Below are 23305 nucleotides of genomic sequence, written 5' to 3'. Positions count from 1 at the left end.
TATTTGATAATATTGAATATAATTGGGCATTTGCAATCAGGTGGAAAAAATTAAAATACAGTAGAAGGCAACAAAATGGCTTGTAAATCTTGGAAGGCATTCACAGCCTAACTTTGTGTGCATCTCCCAGTAAGGTGCCTGCACACTGGGCCATAGCCAGGACCAGCAAGTCTTTTATAAGCTGGTAATGTTTAGGTCCAGCTGGCATGATTGTTAAGCATGAGCTGGTAAATAAATAGAACCTCTTTTTCTTCACTGCTTAAATTCTGTCCAGCCCACATCTCTAGGGACTGAACTATTAGGGCTTGTTAATTAGCATAGTAGCAGCAGTTAATTTGGAGGGGAAAAAAAAAGTCAGAGATGCTGATGAAATCAGGCCTGAGAAACACCCTTCAAAATAGTTGCCCTGGAAGTAACAATACTAATTATTCCTGAAGGTGTGGTGTCTGAAAGGGATGTAATTCCATTGTATTTCTTCTGTTTGGTTGTATATAAGCAGAAAAATCATAGTTTCTTTTCTCTAGAATATTTTAGTACATAACAGAGTCAGACTTTGATCCTTCCACCAGCTGTGAGGCCCTGACTATTGAAGATGCAGCATGAACAAAACCAGGAGGGCTAATCCTTATCAGTAGGTTCTTGCTGGCTCTGAGTATCACCTGTGCATTTGAAACAGAGAAGCTGCCTTTTACTTCTCTGTACAGTTTATTTAGAACACTCCAAACAGCACATTATATTCTGGTTGCTCAAATCTGTTTGTTACTTCTGTGCATGACTCATTTTGTGTTCCATGTAAGTCTTTCATGGATATTTTTGCTTGGAATTTGTGTGTGGAATATTGTGGAAGTATTTTTATTTCCTTACTAGCTTCAAAAAGGAAATTATTTTTCCTTTAGCGTGAAACTTTGTTAACATTTATTTATGATGCAATACCCACTCAGAGAATTGTTGATCCCTCTGGGAGTTGTAGAGACGTGGAAAGGTAATGATTATTGAGGACCTGAAAGCAGCATGCAAATAAAATTTGAAAACCACAAAGAAATATGCAATTTCTAACATAATCCTGTAAATGTGATGGAATTTCTGAATCAGGCTGATAGTGTCACAACGTTCTGAGGTGATGCTCTTTGGCTGTGAACTTTCACATGTGAACCTCTGAGGCTGCAACACAGGACTGAGGAAAGCTATGTGGATTTTCTAGCATAGGGCTACCTTTCCTTTAGGATCTGACTGTAAAAACTGAAGATGTGTATTTAGGACCTGAGTAAGACCATGAAAGCGAGCAGATACTTGTAATGTAGACATGTCCTCAAATTTTTTTTGTCAATGGTGATGCTACCCAAGTAACTTTCAGAGGCTTTTTCCACATGCGTGCTGAAGAAACTGTCCTTTGTCTTCTGGACCTATAACAGAAGGTTATTCCCAAACCTTAAACAAGAAAAGTCAGAAAGAGGGGAAGAAAAAGAAAGCAGGTGTGCAAGAGAGAGAAAGAGAAGTGTAATCTGATGGAAAAAAAGAGGAGTAATAAAGGAATAAGGGCTGAGTTATTGCTGTAGAAGATTGAGGTGGCAAGAGGAGAATATTCCTAGGGAAAAGAATTTTTTCTAGTGCTGAGAAATGTATGCTCTTGAGCAGCAAGCATGGGGATGTCTGGGTTTTTTTGACTAGTTTCCTGGTACCTCTGCAAGAAATGAGGACATTCAATAGCTACATTACCTCATCTTTGCTTGTATTTATTTCTTCTAATGAGCTGTTTGGGATGAAGACATAATGCACTGACAGCTCTGGCTATAGTGAATTAGAAATGATGAAAGGAAACAGCACAGTAAGGAAACCCTTGAGATATAATCTTCATGAATGTTGCTTAAAGATGTCTGACTTCTTTTGCTGACAATTGGATTAAATCTAGGCTTAAATGGGACATAGGTTCCTGTTTAAGAACAAGGGATTGTGTCTATTCATTCTCTCTCTGTTTCACCTGATTAATATTTTTCACAGTCATCTCCAGATAAAAATTTCTGCATAGGTGTTTGACCATTTACTCTCATATGGCCTGTGTTCAGAACATTTCACCTCTCTCCCAAGTTCTTGGAGGACATGGAAAAAGTGAATGTGGACAAGTCTGAAGCACTGCACTTGAAAAATATGGTAGAGAAAATGTCTAGATAAACCTTTTGCTACCTGAAGAAGAAGTGTGTTCTGTCTTTTGGAGAATAATTGGTATCGGACTTCTTGGCCTCATGTTGCAGTTCTGCTGAACTCTGGCAGCCTTCAGTTGAGCTCAGCATTCCTAGTTGGAGTAGGTAATTCTCTGCTGAGATCCTTTCATTAAAAAGAAAGGAGTGTGCACCTAAATTAACTGTTTAGTGATAATACCTGTAAAAAAAAAATAAAATAAAAGCTTTCTTTAGCCTGGTGGTTTCCTTTATTTTGGAGTGGGGCAGGGCTTGATTGTGCATGCAATTAAATACCTATATATTAACTTTGAAACATGTTTATCATATGCAAGGAGAACCTCTTCAAGTTATTCTGATGAGTACTGTTTTCTTTCCCTCACATTTAAAGCTGGTTCTTGATAAGCAGAAGTAGAAAAACAAGGATGAAACACTTCACACCTTTGTAAAATGTCCCCGTGTGTTACATTTCACCATCTATCAGGCCAGAAATCAATCTGGCTTCACTGAGCAGCAGAGTTTTGGCTTTGTATAAAGTAGGGTTTTCTAGCTGGTGTTGAACACAGGCATTGTCAACCAAGGCTACTGCTGTCTCAAAGTTCAGAGCAATTCCTGTCTGTGCCTGCCTGCTCTGTATGCATGTGTATAGAATAGACTCTAAACATATAACTTCAGTTATGGGTGGGCATGTTTTCATTTGTTTCACTGGTTTTGGAGCACTAATGGTGATATTTGTCAGCCTTTCTGTCTTTCTATTTATTCTTCTAGCTATTCTTTCTCTGTGTATTAATTTTTGTGCAGAATAAATGTTTCTATACTTAGACCATTGATTGTTTGATATAAGTAGCTTAATCTTAGCATAATCTACTTAGTTAAAATTTAGTTAAAATATTTTACTTAGTTTACTTAGCATAATTTTACTAAGCAAAATTATACTTACTTAGCATAATTTTGGGCTTGATTAGCACCTTTTAAGAACACAACACTAGAAAGGAAAGTTTTCTGTTGATGTGCAAAATGGATATAATTTTCTCTTCGTGGCCCCCTGTCAGTATGCTTCAATGATGTAGCCAGGACCTCTGTTTTGGATTGTGGAGTTGTTCCATCTCCACGCCTGTTAAATACACAACCTCTCCAGTAAGATTGCCAGCAAGACAGAACCAATTTCAGAATAACTTCTGTGATACCTGCACTTCAGTTCCAGGGAATTGTGCCAAGCTGTAGCAAACAGATTTTACACAAGCTGTTGAATTGTTAAGTTGCAGTGTAAAGGAATGAGTACTCAATTAGATTAAGAGTTTTGTGGAAGGGGTTATCAACCTTCTGCAATGATGTGGTCCTCTTGTTGCTTTTACATAGTATGGTACTGAGCTGTTAATTTGAACACAGGACTGGAGAGGTCATCTAGTCTGGAACAGAGGCGAGAATAATAAGGTATTTTGAGCCTAATTGTGTTTTCAGGAGTAATAAAGGGAATACAATCTCTGTTTTGTTTGCCTGTACCTAATTGTCATTTCTGGTTGTAATGAGCAAGAGGTGTAAAGGCTGTACCTAATATTTGAAGAAATGACATGACTACTCTACATCTATAGCACAAATTTGTAATTTGAGCCTCAGGTACTGCGGAACAGATCTTGGTGTTGTTGCAGGGCCAGCTGAACATCTCTCCTCAGACTCCGTAAGTGCACCCCTTTCTGTAGTTTGGAGCAAGAGCTTTACTTCTGGGAGGGAGGATTTCTTGTCTTGTCCAGCTGCTGAGTTGGGTCTTGGGCAGTGGAACACTTATCCTAAAAACCTAACCAGCTTGGGTGTGGTTCTGCCTTTGGGACACTGCTTACTTGTCAGTAGATTGGGCAGCATTTAGCAAACTCAGGTTTGGTTGTGTTCCTTAGCAATCTTTGAGCTCATTTGAGTTCCTTAGCTCTCCCCTTGAGCTGTTAATTCACCTTCTGCTTAAAGTGAATCTCTGAATATGGCACGTGCTGTATTAGTAAGTTATTACTGAAGAGTTGCATCAGATCATTTATAGCTTTGGCCGGCAGTAGATACTTAAGAAAGGGTGTAAGAAACAGACAAATTTAATCTGATGATAAACAATCCCATCTTCTGAAAACCAGCACTTTAGGGACTTTCTGACCTGAAGGTTATACCAACACAATTGTGTTTTGGAGCTCTTCATGGTCCTGCCCTCTGTGAATTTGTCTAATCCAATTTTTGAGTCCAGTTTAATACTGCTGATCTCTGCAGCATTCTACAACAACTGAGTTTTGCATTTCATGAATCCCTCTGTTTGCTTACTTTAAGTCTGTTTCCTGATAGGTCAGTCAGATGCTCATCTAGTTCTCGTGTTAGGGAAACTACTGAATAATCACTCTGTATTCACCACCTTCATAATATCAGTATTTGATAGGTCTATATTGAATTTACTCTCAAAATTTCTTTTTGAAGTTGAAAAGCAATTGCTTGTCTCTCTAGAGTCAGGATTTTCTTTCATGAAAGCCATTCTATATTTTGGTCCTTTCTGTATTTGGCCATTTTCCCTATACTTTGTGGGTTTTGGAAATCATTTTTTGAGACAGGGTGACCAGAAGTAGTATTGAAAGTGTAAGCACATGGAAATGTTGTATAGTGCTATAACCCTGATTTTTGTGTTGTTCTTTTTGATTCGCAATAAGTCCCAGCTTCTTAGTTCAGGAGCTCAGTTTGTCTCAAGCACCATAAAGCACCTGAAACGGGGAAATCCTAGAATATTCCATGCCATCCAAGGAGCACTCTTCAGAGCACTCTGAGAGGCTTCTGTTTTATTCCAGTTATATGCAATGGTGGCATTTCATGCAAGACTGACATAGTGACAGTTTGTGGTGGAACCTCTCAGCCTCTCTTCAGACTCGATGCACGTGAATTTCTGCTCTCTGACGTGCCAGTGCCACTGTTAGTACAGGATTGTCAGAGAGAACAGCTGACTTTGGTCTGCTATTGGTGGCATTCTTGGGTATTTTGCCCCAACACATTTGTCCTAAGCTTTATTAATGACACCTCTTCCATCCTGGTGGCAATGGTTTAACTGAACTCCTGTGGTTTTTTTGTTTGTTTTCTTTTTTCATTAAAAACATGTGAAATTTGTGGAAGAGTAGGGGGTGATCGACATAGTAGAGGTTTTATTTATTGCTAGTATTGCACAGAGCATGTTGTGATTACTTAGTGATTGCAGTAATAATAATTTAATATCCAACCCTAGAACTTCAAGTCTGAACTTAGGACCAAAGTGGGTTTGTTGTTGCTATTTTTTGGCCCTAATTACTATTAATTGTAGGGGAATTAGTGATGAAGGAAATAACAGCCTGGAATTTAGCATGCTACAAATTTCTAGAGTAACAGAGTATATTTTTTACTTTACAGAATTGAGATGCTTACAGCACAAATATGTTCATGCTTCATGAAATTAGGTACATTTCCCGGAATGTTAATTTTACAAAACCTTTTTCCTTTGACCTGAAAAAAAAGGATAAATAAAACATGATGCTGCTTGCTCCATACAATCTCTTCCTCCTTCCGCTTTAAGCCAGCTCCAGTTTGTTCAGACAAACTGTTAAGGAAGATTTGGATTCTTTTTCTCGTAAAAACGGAAAGGAAATCCTTTGGATTCTGTTCTGAAACTGGAAAAATACGAATAGGAAGCATGTGTAGCCTGTGTTATCAGTGCTGCTGTGTGCGGTGAGTTAAGCAACTGGATTGGAGTAGTACATTTGTTTAACCTTCCAGCATAATGAGCTGCCAGGGGGATTGCTCCACTTAATAGCAGCCGTTCATTACTCTGCAACCATTTGCAGTGTGTTATTTCTCTTATAGCAAAGAGAATTGGCGGTTCCTAGTTTTAGCTTGCTTTATCTGTGACACTTAATGTCAACAGCCTTGAGACTTTGCCAAAACAATCCTAACAAATCCTAATCCCACTGTTTCAAGGTAAGTATTTGCTTCTCAGAATTCTTCTGTATTAGTGCTGCATGTTTACACTGGACCTTTTTAAATGCAACAGTGATCAAAGAAATATTTGAACTGAACCATATGTTTATTTTTTGTTCTCTGAAGGCACTTTGCATGTTCTTTCTTCTTACCTTTCACTACCAGAGCTAAGAAATTTGTGGTAGAAGGCATTTTGGGGTGGTGATGCTGCTGCCATTATATTATAAGGATCATCAGACCAAAATTAATTATGAGACAATGAGAATTCCATTTATAATGTCACAGATGTAGTTCAGTGTGCCAGGCTGTACATTAAAATGTCAAAAAGTTCAAAATTAACCTACAGCTGAAGCCACCCTCTGCCCAAGAGCATAATTAATGCTTGTTGTTGTTCAAACGGTGCAATGTAAAAGCAACAGAGCTTTTATAAAACGGAGATAAATTCTTTAAAGGCATCCCACTTGCAAAAACTAGCTGAACTGTCAAGGGAAAAGAGAAATTTTTGCTAATGGCAAAAGAAATGATTATTTTAGGGAGTGAATTAATAGGCTATTAATGAGCCTTGTTCCCAGTGCATTGTTCACTTCACACTTGACAGCAGCTCCATGGATCAGGATGGAATGTGTCTGTTCTTAACTGTGAGTTTTAATATTTTGCACTGAAAGATCATAATGTTGCTTCATCATTAAAATAACCACAAAATTAACTTTTGCCCCAAGGGAAAGACAGATGGCAATTTGATGGCCTCATTATTCTTTTTTCTTTTTAACAAGAGTAAGGTTTTACATTGCCTTATATAATCTAAAAAAGATCTCTGAAGAAACTGATGCTACCTAGAAGATTAAAAAGGATGTAGCCAGATCATGTAATTGAATTTCACCTTCCTGAAAATTTTAGCTATAAGAAAATTCTTATGTGTGTGTCTGTTTTTTTTTTTTTTCCTTAGTAGGAGTCATCCCAGCGACCACTCTCAGGAAGTAAACTTGTCTCACTGAAGCCAGGAGTAATCCCACCATTGCCTTAGTAGGGCTGACACCTCACCCAAGCTACACACACAGCGTTTTCACAGGGTCAGGTTTCAGTACTTAATAGATGATGGCATGTGCTCTCATAAAGGAGTGAAGGAAGGTGTGTGTAGTGATTAGAAGAAATGAATGGCCAGAAGGTCTCCAGTTAACTTGCTATGAGCTTTGGGTGGCATGCCTGCCACGTGTGTGCCTCAGCAGGCCCATTTCCAGTGAGCACAGCGTTGGGTAGTTCCTCTTCACTCAGACAGGAATTTGTGGATGCTTCATGCTTTGGAGAATCTGATTAAATAAATATTTAACTGCCTCACAGGGATTTAATTAATGCTCACTATGGACTTTGAAATGAGGAGAAAAGGCAAGGCTGATTACAGTTCATCTGTTCAGTTCAAGCCCGAATTCTACTTACTTGTTTTATATTTTTTTTGTAAGTGATATGGGAACAATTCACATGTTTATTTTGTCATCTGAAAGAGACTTGTGATAAAAAGAGGAATGGAATGAAAAGGAAAATGCAGACTTGATAGGCCACATTTGTCAATGCATGTGCAGGAACCTCTCAAAAGCAAACTATGACATCAAATAAATACTTTTGATCTTTGTGGACTTCTTTAGGAGGTGTGGCCATGAAAGTTGGATTCCTTTCTGACCTACATATATAACTTTGTGTTGAAACCTCATTATTCTTAGGAATGCTCTATCAGACAGAATATATGTCAAATTGTGCCTCTGCCAAGGCATTTCCTCATTTGAGGTATTCTAGTTTTCAGCTCAAACTCTGACTAGTTCCAGCTGCTTCCAAAGAGTTATCATAGCTCAGGCAGCTTAGATTCAGGGGAGTTCATTTGACTCAAGGGGAGGAAAATGACCAATACTCTAGCTGCAGAAATCTGGTACTCTTTGGGATGCCTCCTACGTGGAGGGACTGTTTAAAGGAGACTCGCTGGAGCACTGTATGGTAGAATGGCACAAACCTTCCCTAGCACTGCAGAAGAGCTAACCTCTCTGTCTCAAATGCAGGCTATTTTGTCTCATTGAATTAAGTGGTCACTGTTCAGGCAAAGCTGTGGCATCTACTGCAAATTGACAAAAAGGGAGACTAAACTACATCCTTAGGTAGAAATTAGTGTCTGTGGGCAGTGTCCTCTTAGCACGTAGTTGATGTGCATTGCAAGCAGAGGAATTCAAGACTGACTTTGACATTATGTGGGGTTTACACAGGCACAGCTGACAGCTCAGTCTAGTCTGCTGTCTTTACCACTGTGGGGTAAGATGGACAAAGGTATCAAAATCCAAAATGGTGTACAATTGGAGAAAAATACTAATCAAATCTAGGAAATGGGTCCTGCCTCAGATTTATTTCTAAGTTGCAGGTCTCTAGCAGAAAAATAAGTGCAACAATGAAACTCTAATTCAAATGCAATCATCACATTTCTATTGTCTTGATTTATATTACAATGAATGCTACTTACTGTATTGCAGTCAAATGAAAAGGATATATTCAGTCAATTATCAAGGATGAAACAGCAATGAACTAGGATGAAATAAAGGAAAAATAGCATATTCAAATGACACAGATCTACATACTTCTTAAAACTGCATATATTTACTGCATATGGATGCTGCAAGAGTCCTGTTTGCAATACAGTCAGACATTCCTGGATGTAGGGCAGCTTAAGGAAGTCACCTAGATGGGTGGATTTGCTTTGGTTTGCATAACACTATCTCTGTGGATTTGATAGTGATAAATCATGAGGCAGTAGAAAATGCATATGGAGACTTCTTTGAAAAGTAGATATGTACATCCTTTCCTCATTAGTGCAGATTGGTGTTTCTGGATTTACACTGTAATATTTAAAGAGGAAATGCCTCTGGTTTTAATGGGACAGACTCACTAAGTAGAATAAAGTTTTCAGAATCGTTAAAAGGAGCAATAGCTTCCTCTACTTATATGAGATTTGGATCTTATTTCTTCTGAATCTTCTTTCTGAATAAAGTGATTTCAAGTTTTTTGATGAAAAGATAAAATTTCTGATTTGAATCTTATTTCTTCTGGAATAACTTAATGGAAGCTAGCAGTGCTTGTATCAAGGTTCGATTTGGTACAGGATTCTACACGCTTAGATTTCCCAGTCATTGTAGGAATTAAAAATCAGGATCCCTTGGACTGATCTAAGGAAGACACTTTTTGTAAATCACAGAAGAGTAACCCAGTTGTCTTCCTTTTCAGTTTTCAGTTTCAATGGTGGAAAATCTAAAACTTTTGGGGATAGTATGGGATTACAATAGGTTCTTACAGCCCTCATAACACAACTGTTTGATTATGTCTAGCTGAAACAGTATCTCATCTATTATAGACAGCAAAGTATCATTTTGATGCTGAAAAGTTTATTAATATATTGGGGTTTTTTTCCTATTTGCTTTTCCCAGCATTCAGCATCCTTAAGCACTGTGGGCTTTTCAAACGGTTTGGAAATGGAATTACCTCCAACAAGGCTTTCTAGCTCTGCTGATCCACAGATGAAAGGTGCAGCTGCTGTAACACTCAGCCCATCCCCAAATGCCCTTTGTGACTGTGATGCTCCACCAGACTCAGTGCCCAGCTACAGCCTGGCATTGGGCAGGGCTCCAAGCGACCTGAGCCCTGGGAATCCAGCTGGCTTCTCACCAGGTGATGCACTCCAGGGCAGCACCAAATGCAAGGTAGGAATGGCTCAAACTCCTCTACTGAGAGGGAATCCACTTTAATTTACAGCACACTTTACTGTTAGTCAACCAGTCAAAGGTAGCCTTTTCAGTGAGTAAAGTTTTCCTTATCTGGTATTGGAAGACTGATTAAAAATTATTTTCTTAAAATGGAAAGAAAACTAATAATAAAATTTGGTATTTTTTTCTCACCCCCCCGCCCCCTGAAGCTGGAAAATGAAGACTTCAGTACTGTAGATTGTCTTCTGGAAAACAACTTGGCTACTGCTGGGCAAGATGTAGTTAATGAATTAACTCTTTCTATGCAAAAAGTGATGGAAGAACCTATTAATCTTTCAATCAAAAAATCTCAACATTGCACTTCTCCTTCTGAACTGCTCAGCAACACTGTTTTCCTGCCTTTGAATGCCAGAATGAGACAACTTAGAAGTGAAGAAGGTACAAGGTTTTCAATTATTTCATTTGGTTTTTTCGTTTGGTCTTTCTTTCTTAACACTGTGCATTGCAAGCAAATGTTCTTTCTAGCAAGCTTCAAATATTATCAGAGTGCTTAATCCAATGGAAACATGTGTTTGATCTCACCTGGTGGAGGAAAAAACATGGAAATGATATGCTTTGAATTTGTAACATCCTTCATCTGTAAACGAGAAACGTAAACAGCGTCTGTGTGAAGTACCTGGAGTATTAGTTCTTTTAGAAGCACTCCTGTTAATGAGACCTGCAGTTATGACTATTGAAGAGCTGGTTTGAAGGGTCCAAATTCAATTAAAAAAAAAAAAAATTACTTCCCAAATGTAATGTAATGTGCCTTCTGCTAAGACCTTCACGTCAGTAGCATACCAAATTTTTGTTAATGCATTGCACAGTATGTGCTTTTGCTTGGCTCTGTCTGTTGTAGAACATTCCCTTCAGCCAAGACCTATTTCTTCAGCCTTAATGGAGAATTAGACTTGACTTTACTCTTTTCATGGGCAAATTGCCATCATCGTTGTGCTGCACTGTAAAGCCTCATTCCTGCAAACTCTGAAAGTCAATGGGACTACTCATGCAAGCAAGGGATTGCAGGATCAAGCTGTTATCCCGTGACTTATGCCAACATTTGGCTGCTTTTCTCTATAAAAGATGAATTAATATTTCTATCTCTGTGCTGTAGTTTTATTCAGAGGATTCTAATTAGTACAAAGGAGGCCTAGCTCAGTGAGCCAAAGAAATGTATTTGTCTTCTCTTCTCTGTCCTATGCCAAAGTGTTACAATTATGCCACAGTTATTCGTGTGAGTTGTGAGAATCAGGTGCACCCCCAAAAAGCTGTGCCTCGGTCAGGCTGAAGTGTCTCTGAGAGGAGCACCTTTGTAATATCTAGTTTGGGTTGTGTGACACTACACCCTGAAAGCAGCCCCAGTGTACTGAATCTCCCTGTCTGTAACAGATGCTACAGATTTGCTCCGTACAAAGCACAGGCCCTGTTGGGCAATAGGATGGAAAGCCCAGCGTGTTGAATTCAGTGCTACTCCCTCTTCACAAGGAAGGATCTGGAGGGAGCAATTCCCATCCTGCTGTCTCTGTTTAATGGTGTGCACTGAGGGGAGACCTGAGGAGATACAGTCACCATATGCAGTGGGAGAGATGAATTCTGTTGCAAAGGCAACATTATCTCTGCTGGTGGCTCTCAGTAGGACTTTTTGGCTTCAGTGGTGCTGTGCTGCCAAACCCCATTCCTTCTGGTATATATCTCCAATGACTCATCCTTTTCTAATATCAAACCTAACCTAAACATTTCAGCCTAATTTAAAACAAAATACTTCTTATCCTAGCCACAAGGGATGTGGTGAAAATTGTACATAATTTCGTCATTTTCCCTCTTACAGCCACTTCTCTTCTTATCATGGCTTGCATAAACACCCTCCCCTCCCCTTCTCTTTCCTAGACTAAACAATTCTGATGGTTTCAGTCTCTCCTCATGGGTCAGGAGTTTGATTTTTTCAAAACCACATCATTCCTGCTGTGCTATTTTGGGTTCTCTGCAATTAAGGAGTGCTGCCCACAGCCAAACGCAGTGCTGCAGCTGAGGCCTCTGGGGTGCCATGCAGAGCCAGAGTATCAGCTTCTTGTGTTTTACATTCCTTGCTGCTGGTAATAAGCTGCAAGATGGTATTCCTCTCTTTTGCAGCCAGCAGCATTAGATGGTAGACTTGCAAGTAGTGAGAAGTCCACATTAACTCTTAGTTCCTTCTACAGAGCAGTTCCCAAGTCAGTTATTTTCCTTTGTGTTTACATTAATCTGATCCTTTAGAAGCATAATACAGTTAATTCAGTCTTACTGATTTAGGAGATTTTCTTTCTATGATGTACTAAGGTCTATTTTTAACTGTAAATATTCTCCAGAGTGTTTGCAACCCCTTTAGTTTCCCACAAATTTTATATTATTTTATGGGCCAAGTTGCTGATGGAAATATTGGTTAATATAGGAACCCAGCATCACTGGAACATCCTCTGGTTTGGCAATGTGCTACAAGAGCTGACCCTACCTCAGTGTGCAATTACCCTTTGGTAATTCTGTCCATGTCCTTCACCTGAGCAACAATCACAAGTGAATAATGCCTTGGGTGTGATGTGAAATGCACCTTTCCTTGTCAGTCTTGTATTGCATTTCCTGGAAACAACAAACTACTCTTAGAGACACACTGCATTCAAGCCATGGGTTAGGTATCATTGACCCAAACTGGATTTTTCTTTTAAAAGGCATGTTTTCCTGACCCTCACTTGTCTCCAGATAACTATGATATTAGTTTTGTTTCCTGCTAGTATTGGCTATGTCAAACCAATTCCTAGCATGTTTTGAAACTTGTCAGTGGACTGGTCTATGAGGACATCCACTGGGGTGTTCATCTCTACCCTGTCCCATCTCCCTGAAGTTGTTTTATTACTCGTGTCTAGTGTTAGTCAAGAGCTACAGCTACTTGTGTGCTTGTATAACAGATAGTTTTGAGCTCATGTGTTTATGTTACAGACACCGGATAGAGAGGAATTATAGTGTAACTTTTGTCCCTCAGTGGCAGATGGGAGACACAATTTTTCTTCCTGTTTTCAAGAATTAGCCAGAAGCTTTGTAGCATGGGGCTGGAGACTACAGAGACTTCCTGAGCCTCAGGGGTTCAGACCTCAGTAAGTCTGTTTTTCTCAAGTGAAGGCTGTACAGCAAAGAGGATTACTTATGTTGTTCCATGCATATGGATGAATGTGACGTGGCTGTGTACATATATAATTCCCTGGGAATGAAACCATTGCGACAAAATATTTTGTAAAGGCTCCTCATATTTAGTACAGAAGCTGTGGTTAAAAGCAAAAAAGAAATACAAAGGCTCTGTACCAGAAGAGAAAATAGCATACACATTTTCTATACATATAGATGAAATGATTCCATAATTCACTTATGATATCATATTAAACACCAGACAGAAGTACATGAATATTGAAGTACTTTCTACCCTAATCTGCCTGTGATATTATAAATATTTTATTCGTTTTCTTATCTTCTGTTCCAGATTCCAATGACTGTGAAAAGGAACATTTTGAAATGGATATGAAAAGCAATCAGAATGTCAGGTAGAGGAGTCTTTTTTTATACAAAATCACCGACCGCGAAATTTTATGCATGTATTTTGAAAATTTGTCATACTTAATGATAATGGAGAACTTAAAAAGAGTACTAGATTCCTTATAGATAATAGTTCTGAAAGTTGTAAATTGCTCTCTTAAACTTGAAAACAACAACCAAAAAGAAGTGGTGAATTCATTCATTCAACAGAACCCTATTGGTTTCTGTTATTCTGTGTAATTTTCCAGAATGAATAAATACTTGCAAACCTACCTCACTTGAACAATTAGAAACTGTTAAGCCTAAATTAAAACTAAAAGATACCATGGGAACCAGATTAATATTATCTCAACAATTTTATAAAATTTTGTTTTCAGCTACTGCTGTGATAATATGTTCAAGTAAACTTGATGATATGCTGTGTTCCTGCTTGAAGCATCACACTTAAAAAGTATCAAACATGACAAAGATTGGGATAGTTAAAACAAAAATATGTGGAGCAGGGAATAGGGTTAGCACACAGAAGTTAGTAATGCATTTACACATGTGATTAATTTAAAGTGATTGAATTCTCATTTCTTAAAGAATTGTCTTGTTAAAAAATATCCAGATTTTCAACACTGAGCCAGCAGAGTCACAGTTGCAAAGCGAAAGGTAGCCCAAATAATAGTGCATGAAAAATATTGAAATTAATGGGGAGAATTTTGTGGAATGTGTCTGAATTCAGCCATGTGTCTTTTTGACTGCAGAGCTGGCCCTAAGGAGCAGAAGATTCCCTTTGTGCGACTGGAACGTCTGAAAATATGTGCATCAGAAGTGGGGGAGCTGCCAGTGTTTAAGCTCCAGCCACAGGACAACGAGCAGGAGGGCAGTTTCCTCCTGGTAATTGAATGTGGGACCCGGTCTTCAAGTATGTCTATAAAGGTGAGTGGAATTTCCTGGAGGTTTGACTTGCCTTCTCCCCTTTATCCTACTGGTTTGGACCCACAGTTCTGAGATTCATTATACAGTAAACAAGTATGTTGATTTGTTTCACCCTGGGATACTTTAATATGTTGAGGTAATAGGCAATGCAGCTTTTAGTTTGCTGTGTAGCCCCCTGATACTTCCATTTCTGAGAAGGCTGTCTCTGGGATTGGATAGCTGTAGTGTTTTTGTACCCTAGCAAACAGCTTGGCTCACCTGTCTGGTTACAAATATAGGGTAAATAGCTTAAAACTGACTTGAATGTATATTTGACTTATAGGAACTAATTCCAGAAATCACAGTGTAATAGATTTTTAAAAGTTTTGTATTCAATTGCTTCACTGGAGTCTTGAGCATGAGCTTTGCTCCGCAGAAGGAAATAGGACATTCTGGTGGGAACAAAACCCTACACTGTTTCTGTTGTTATGTTTTTAGTGGTTTTGCTTGTTTGTTTGTTTTTCTGTTTGGTTAGGGGGTTTATGTCTCTTTTTTTTTTTTTTTGAGCTGTTTACAGTAAAATTTGCAAATACCATTGCAGAGTATCCTGTTTCTATCACCCGTGGTATGGAATCTGTGCAGCTCTCACAGTGCTATTACACTGTGGTGTGTGGAGGGGATGACTTGACCAAGGTGACCTGGCCAGCCAGTGGCAGATGCTGAGCTGAGCATGGGCCTGCTGAACCCCCCAGTGCCCTCTCCAGTAGAATTCACTGCAGAGAAATCACTTTGTCTGCAGATAACCGCTGCTGTTTTATGCTGATATATGAAAACAATGATTGTGTGATCCCAGATTTTTCTTCCTTCAAGATAAATAAAGATAGTCCACCTGAAGGATTGCAGTCCAAAGAGAAGAACTCCGAGGACAGAAAATTTCTCACATCCCAGGCTACAGGACAGACACAATCTCCCCCTGTAGATACCCTGTCTGTTGATCAGAAGCTCAGCAATGGCATCTCCAGCATGAAAAAATCTCCAGTTACTCAGGAAGTCAGTCCAATTGAAAATGAGGATTTCTGTGCTGTGTGTCTTAATGGAGGAGAGCTGTTGTGCTGTGATCACTGCCCCAAGGTCTTCCATCTCTCCTGCCATGTTCCAGCCCTGCTCAGCTTTCCAGTGTGAGTATGTGTGACATTTCACTAATGTGTGTTCCTACCCAGTGCCCTGGGGCAGAACATATCCTCAGAGATGTATGTGTCAGCTTTATACTGCATCTCTCACTTGCCTTTTTTGATGCTTTTCTTGCAAAGGGAAGAATTGTCTTACACACTAGGAACTAGGTAAATTATGAACAAGAATTATTTCCAGCCATGTGTGCCCTTTCTGCAGTTAACTGGTCAGTACAACAAAGGAGGTGACAGATCTGAGACTTTCCTGTGACTCAGTGGAGAAAAAACAAAATCCTAACTCTCATGTAACATCTGAGGTGCAGACATCAGCTATTCTTTGCAAAAACAGAGACTATCCCCACAAAAAGGCAAACAGTGAATTTCTGTTCAGTTTTTTAGCCAACTTTATGGGAAATTTAGGATTATCAGGGCTTATGTTAGAAAGGGTTAGGGCATTGGTTATAAATCATTAATAAGTGGGACCAAAGGCTACTACTTCATTTGTGCCGAGCCCAAATAACTGTCTCAGCTGAGAAAAATACGTTGCAAGATACTAGTTTGGAGATTGTGGTTTGTTCTTTCTGTTAAAAAAATGGAAATTTTCAACTTCTCTAGTTTTCAAAACAAAGTGAAAATCAAGTTTTCCTGTTAAAATAAACTTCCTAGGCAAACTTAAATTCTAATGAAGCAAATCAATTCCCTTAACTAAAATTCTATATTCACAGTTCCTTAATATATGTTCATCTACAGTTATTCAGACACTGATGTTGCAGAATTTGTGTCACTGCCTTCATGAAATTCTTCAAAAGAATTTTGAGAATGGATCTACTAGAAAGGACACACATGCCCTTGCAGAATTATGTCTATTTGGTTTGGGAACCCATGTACTAGCACACATTATGACCTTTTCTGATAATGTTGATTTCTTAGATAAAAACATCAATTATCAAATTGATCTGGGTTTATGATCCAACTGTTGCCTGTTTTTCCTTAATGTTTTTTTAAAAGCAGCACTTGAATCAATGCAGCTGCATACACTGCTGGTACATGATTTCAAACACTTAAAGTTTTGTCTTTTTTCTTTTCCTTTGTGACAGTAAAACTGCCATGAATAGAACCTGAAATTGCTACACTTCTAATTGGGTTCAAATCCACTGAAGAACATCTAGTACAATGGGCTTCAGATTGCCTGCTACAGCAATACGAGTTAAGAATGAGACCTTCCAAATACTGTGATTTAGGAGATTTGTTATATGACAAGGTTGTGGAAAAAAGTCAGCACGTTTTTGGTTTATTGTTTTGCAGGGGAGAGTGGGTGTGCACCCTTTGCCGTAATCCAGTGAAGCCTGAGGTAGAATATGACTGTGAAAACACCCGGTACAGCCACAGCTATAATGCACAATATGGCCTTGATGACTGTGACCAGAAGGTGGGAATAACTGAATATTGTACGGTTTAGAAAAGGCCATATGATCTCAGCATGAGGCTTCCCATTTTCTTTGGAAAGATGCTGGGTTTGACTTGGTTGCTACTCAAATGTTACAGACAGTAGTAAATAGAACAAAAGCACTGTTACTATTCAGTAATATAATTTTCTTCTTTCTAGAAATTTCTGTTCCATTTTAAAATGAATGTCATGTTACAGAAAGATGAAAAACAGGCAGATGTTGAATTCTTTTCCATTTTGAACAGGGAAGTCACATTCAGCATCAGAGCAAGCTTCCCTGAGTAATTTTTTTCCTGGCTTTCTGACACTGAATCTTTTTCCTTTAAGATGTGGCACTTCTCAGACATCAGACATCTACTTGGGCCAGTGCAATGACATTTTTGTGATGTAGATCCTTTTTGACTTTCAGTTGGAATGAAATCATCATACAGTCTTCTGTGTACTATTAGTTCTCTTGAAGATGATGTTTAGGCTGTTGATTGAGCCTAGATGAAAGCTTTACATACCCATTACCAGTTTCCTCTATGAAAATGAAAAGAGTGCCTTTTCTTAAAGTCCACTTGGTACTTGGAAGGCGCAAGTTTCCAAATAGATGTCCTGTGTGTATTGTTGACACCTGGACAGAGAGGCTGAGTCCACACAGCTGAATGCAGGTGTTGAGTTGACCTTGTACAAACAAAGCCTAGTTTAAGGCACTGGTCTAATCTGGGCATCAGTCATAAAGACAACAGCAATGATTCTCAGAGCACTGGGGCCCCTCGGCAAGGCCTATGAGCACAGCCAAGCATTGCTCAATTTATCCATGCTGTTTCCAGACCTGAGATACTTTGTCCATGCAGAGCTGGACCTAACTTTTTTACACTGATCCCCTTTTCTACTGGATTTGGTACAGCTGGACAGAAATTGTTGGGATCTGTGTCTTAAGCAGTGAAGTTTCATTTAGAGAATTGAGATGAATAAAAATTCCATTGTTTGTGAGCAAATAGGGCTTATGATGTTTTTGTAGTGCATTCTTTTTGCACTAGTGAAAAAGCTGAATACTATTTTAAGTATTTTACAAGTTAACAATGGTTACCAGAACAATTTTCATACAGTACTACCAACAACATAACTTGCATCCATTTGTATGAATGGATATGAACAGTGTGAAACATTTCCCATTTGACTGTTTCTGCACTGTTACTGCTGTTGTTTTAGTCAAGAGCCAAGAAATAGATCTGGAGTGTAGACAGGAAATAGTAATAGTGATTAATTCCGAAGGGTTTCCAGGAAAGATAAGCACATACAAAGTTTTTTTACAAAGTTTCTTTTCCTGCATTTCTTGACTATCCTTATTTTCAAAGCTATAAAAATGCTATGAGGCAAGGCATCCCCGTGGTTAGGGTGAAGTGTGCCATTTTGCATCAGAAATGCACAGACTACATGAGAATTCTGTTGTTGCTAGCATGATTGATTAACTGAGGACAAGAACGAAATTCACTTCTTTTGAATTAAAATGTATTTCAAATCTGGCTCCTACAGAAGTGTGAAAAGCTGGTGCTTTCCCTGTTCTGCAGTAGTATGAGCCTCCCGTTCCATGAACCTGTCAGTCCCCTGGTAAGTACTGCACGTGCATGGGTCAGAGGGAATCCAAAGGATACTCTGGCACACCTTGTGAGTGCCTCCTTTATGTTCTTGAAAGATATTCATGAGGGTTTTTTCTGAACAGTATTGCTTCCTAGGGAAGGGTGGAAGTTTTCCTCTCTCAAGGGCTCTGAAGGTGTCAGGTTGGAGGCAGGTAAATGGTGACCAGCTTTGGGTGCCGATTTAAGATGCTGGTAGAATACTAAAGGTAAATGATAGGTTCCAGTGATTAAAAATTTTGACTTTCCATGTACATGGAAAATGTTGTACTACCATAAGAGAGACCTTCTTTAGAAATAATCCCAGACTCCCTCTTTACCCTCTCTGTGGACAACACTAGAAATGTGACTGTGTGCAGGGGAAAATATAGAAGCTATTGTTTCATCCATGTACTCAACATTTGCAATATTAACTGTCTGTTTTAAGGGAGATGGCGATTCCCAGTGTTGTAACAATAGAATACAATGAGAAACAGATCAGGGAAGGGAAAAATAAATGTTTTATGTGAAGGAATAGTTCAAATAACGATGAAAAACCCATTTCACCTAATAAAGCTTGCAATGAACTTAGGGAACAAATTACCTAACAAGTAGGTTTAGACCAAAAAAGATTTAAGGAATGTGATATCCTGGTAGCTAATGCCCATTGAAAAAGACTTTTGTTGAACTTTTAAGAGTGCACAGAATCTTGTTTTAAGTCACTCTTGGCAGACTACTTCCCACATTATCAGCTGCCAGTATCTCGGCACATTCTTTTTGTAATTCCTTGGGGGAAATGTTAGCCAATTGTCAATGATGCATATATTATTGATTATGGTTAAACAATGACATTTATATCTGGGGATAAACTTTACAGAGTGTAAATACTGAGTGTAAACATTTAAGTGTGCTATTTTCAGGTTCAATCTTGCAAGCAAATGTGTTTTTAATAAAAGGTGAGGAAGATGATGCAGACAAGTGTAAGCATTAAAAGACTAGAGATCTCTTCCCTGATGCAAGGACTCCTCTGCTAATGACTTTTGTTCAGACTTTGATAGAAGTCACTGGAGAAGAAATTAATTAATTAAAGCAAATAAATTAATTTAAAATGTTACATACTTGCATTTTATTCTTGCAGGCTCGGCATTATTATCAGATCATCAAAAGGCCAATGGATTTGTCAACCATAAGAAAAAAGCTGCAGAAAAAGGACAAATCCCACTATGCTGCACCTGAGGAGCTTGTGACTGACGTGCGCCTCATGTTTTGGAACTGCGCAAAGTTCAATTATGTAGGTTTCTAGGATGCATGGCTGGGGGGATGCAAAGCAGAGGGTGGCTCTTTCAAGCTGTCACATTAGTTCTTTGGAAATCAGATATAGGATTGGGATAAACAGAAGCATTATTCAGTTTCATTATTTGGAAACTACGTTGGGTGTTTTTTAATGACAGAAATGAAGTGAAATATGTGTCTGAGAACATATGGATCTAAAATTAAGGAAAGACTTCTTAGAGGACAACTCTTTGGAATGTTGCTGAGTTTGCTGTGAGAAGCCAGTCATAGCCATCAAAATAGCTAGGGAAAATCAAGTGCATAGAAATTTCTAAGCAATGATGACTGCTGTTCTTTCTAGTTCACTGCACATCTCTTTTTATTAGAGGTGCAGAAACGTGTTCCTTAATAGCAGCATCTGGTTTTTACTTACACTGAAAATGCAGAGGGACTAATGGGCTGTAGAAAGTGTGCAGGAGACTAATGGAGATGTAGCAGACAGAAACAAAGCGAGACAAAGGGTAGGTTAGTTATTTAATTTTGATCCTTGATGATTTCTGTGTGCAATAAGACTGAATAGTTATTGATTCTCTTACAGCCAGATTCAGAGGTTGCTGAGGCTGGACGATGCCTAGATGAATTCTTTGAGGACAAACTGAAGGAGATTTATCCAGATAGGCATTTTCCTTTGATGCAACAAGACGACTCTGATTCTGAAGAAGTGGAGAGTCAGAACAGCAAAATGCCTGCCCAGGATTTTCAGTGGCCGTCGTATGGACAGGAGTGCATTCAGCCCAAAAGGAAACGGCGCCATGCTGTAAGATTGCAAAAGCAAAAGCATTTGCTTGCTAAGTGGCCACCCTGCTAATTCTGTTTACAGCAACTGATGGGAAGTTTTGACAGGGCTGTGTGGGAAAACTGTCAAGATTCTGTCACAGTTATGTGATCAGTTCTACAATTTTATGTCAAGATGCTCTGAGTGGAATAAAGTGTCAGCTGTGTATAAGTGTGCAATCACGAACAAATGAAGCCTCCCAGGCCACACAGTCATCTTCCCAGCAGAAAACTCTGTCAAGACTTTTAAAAAGACCAAGCCCTTTAGCTATTCACTGTTTGTTTCCTCTGTACACAGGAAAGTGAAAAAAAATAAAAGAATGATGTTTCAGCCAGCTAACAGCCTTCCTCAGGTATGACCTCCTCAAGAGATGAGATTTGCTATGAGGAATCCAGCAGCATAACTGACAGAGTTAAGGTGTGTGGGAGGAAAGCAAAGCGCTCGGGTTGTTTATTTAAACTCTCCTATTCTGCTGACCATATGCCTTATTTCTAGTTCTTGTGGATAGATAACAGATCCAAAATGTTTGAACCCGTCAATGTTCAATCTGTTAAATCACGTATATGTTTTGCAGTGTTTACGCTGAAGTACTAATGTTTTGGTCATAGTTAATGATGAATAATAATAAAAAACCCCATATTAATAATATCTAATACTCCAGTACTGGTTTATAATCTGTTCAATGTGACATCTCTATTTTATAGATCACAGGTAACCATGTAATAATCTTGCAACCTCAGTGTGAATGTTGGCCATGCTTCGTAATAAATACATGTAGTCATTAAGGCTGTAATCCTGTTGTCTTATTCAATGATTTTTCTGGGAGCTTGACTGCTCAAAGCCTATGAGATACAGTATAATGTGATTATCTGATTAGCTGTTTCTTTTGAAGCAGAGCATTTTTATTAAATCATGAAGGAGCAAGTGCTAATAGTGCTAATGCTAGGGCTCTGTGAGAGCTGTTTCTGAGTGCATGCTGGATGCTCTGTTTGCAAGGCGTGATTCTTCTGGAATCTAATTCATGCTTGGTAAAGCAGTGTGGGATTTCTTGGGTCTCGAAGGTAGCATTTTTATACAACACAAGCCCGTTGTTTTTCTATAAAGCAGATATTGGAATTCAGTAAATTAACTATGCAGTGAATTACATGGTTATAGAAGTGCCTATAAAATGATGTCATATATTTCTGATTTTCTCTTTGCTTATTTCTTGTAGTTGTGATAACCAGCAGTACTAGAAGATGATGATAATGTATATATGTAGAAGCTCAAACAGAACGAAAGGATGGCTAAGCTGGGGTGTTTTTTTTGCTAAATTTCACAATATATTGGCAGAACATCACCAGGAACAAATTTAGAGTTCACTTGAACAAAGGTTGCATGAAATTGTAAAGTCTTAAGGGTGGGATAGGTAACATGACATCACACCTGAATAGAGAGTGATAAGGTTGCAAATTGCTTTCCACCTCTTCCAAAAGCAGGTGAGCCACATTTTTGCATGGCCAATGCTTTCTCCATGTGTGTGAGGGGTATCTTCCTCCTTGAAACTCCGCCTAATCTGGGCTGAGGTCCAACTCTGAGAGAGGAAGTTGTTGCAGATCTCAAAAGCAATTAAAGTTCATTTTAATTAGGTTCCTGTAAATAAAGATGATATTTTTAGCATAGTTTATATGGGCTATTTGGTCTGCTAACCATGTATGTTATTTTAGATATCACTTTAAAGTAAAGGTTTATATATGAAATAATAAGACATGAATGTTATATTCTACTCTCTGTGTGACTTGCGGTTTGTTGTTAATGGTAGTGAGCCAATGTTTTCTTTTCTTTGAAGAAATGAAAATCTGGATATTATAAACTGACTGGAAAACTGTGAGATGAAGAGACAGCCTTTACGTTTTCTATATATGAATTCCTATATGTTTGCTTTCTGTCTTCTGTTCTCAAAACAGTGTCTTGGCACAGGGAAATGAGTACAGGTTTGTCACTGAATTAATCACCCTTATCTGTGCTACAGGTGTCACTTTTTCTCAGTTCTCCACCAAAGACCTATCTGTTTGTTACCATTAATAGCGCAAAAATGATATGCTATCTAGCTTTCATCTAGGGGCAGTGATAGAAATGGGAGAGGCTATTGACAACTTCCTCTCTTCCTGGAAGAACAGAGTCAACAAGAACCTCCTTACGTTTCTTAAAGGCTGTAAGTTTGTTAACCTTACCATTAGTTTTGGAGAACATGTATTTATAATAAAATTCACAGAGGGTATATTATGCTTTCATTAAAAATAGAAGTTTATGAGTTTGTCACCATATATAAGATATCCTCTGCGTGTGTGCTGGCAGGACTCTATGATCTAAGCACTCTAAGGCTAACTTTGATGTGGATTGCTTCACTAAGACTTAGTAACTTAAACCAGTCCCATAAACTTCATGTCATGTTGATAAGCAGAAAAAAACCTGAACTCACATGTATGACTTGCAAGTACAATTCTGTGGGTCACCAACTTCTCAACACACTGCATGTCGTAAGAACAACCTTATCCATCTTGGATGTTGCCTTAAAATTGCTGGCTTATGGTGTTCCCGTTGCTGACACCATACCACCAGCTCCCATAAATT

General features: G+C 38.7%; 1 protein-coding gene across 1 annotated transcript in view; it reads left to right on the top strand.

Annotated features, from left to right (window-relative positions):
• Positions 1–22167, top strand: part of TRIM66 (tripartite motif containing 66) — a 52678-nt gene extending 30511 nt beyond the window's left edge. Inside the window, exons 13-22 of the mRNA XM_050336708.1 lie at positions 9593–9865; positions 10078–10306; positions 13413–13473; positions 14215–14389; positions 15239–15546; positions 16843–16966; positions 18506–18580; positions 19724–19876; positions 20456–20669; positions 20986–22167. Of these exons, the coding sequence (XP_050192665.1) occupies positions 9593–9865; positions 10078–10306; positions 13413–13473; positions 14215–14389; positions 15239–15546; positions 16843–16966; positions 18506–18580; positions 19724–19876; positions 20456–20669; positions 20986–21050 (1677 nt within the window). The 3' untranslated portion in view covers positions 21051–22167. The remainder of the gene's footprint in view (positions 1–9592; positions 9866–10077; positions 10307–13412; positions 13474–14214; positions 14390–15238; positions 15547–16842; positions 16967–18505; positions 18581–19723; positions 19877–20455; positions 20670–20985) is intronic.
• The last annotated feature ends 1138 nt before the right edge of the window (positions 22168–23305 follow it).

This window comes from Myiozetetes cayanensis, unplaced genomic scaffold, assembly GCF_022539395.1.
Source record: "Myiozetetes cayanensis isolate MyiCay16 unplaced genomic scaffold, myiCay2020 scf6-25, whole genome shotgun sequence".
In the NCBI taxonomy this organism is placed as follows: domain Eukaryota; kingdom Metazoa; phylum Chordata; class Aves; order Passeriformes; family Tyrannidae; genus Myiozetetes; species Myiozetetes cayanensis.
The sequence above is the reverse complement of the archived record's forward strand: the minus strand, read 5'-3'. Positions and strand labels throughout refer to the sequence as shown.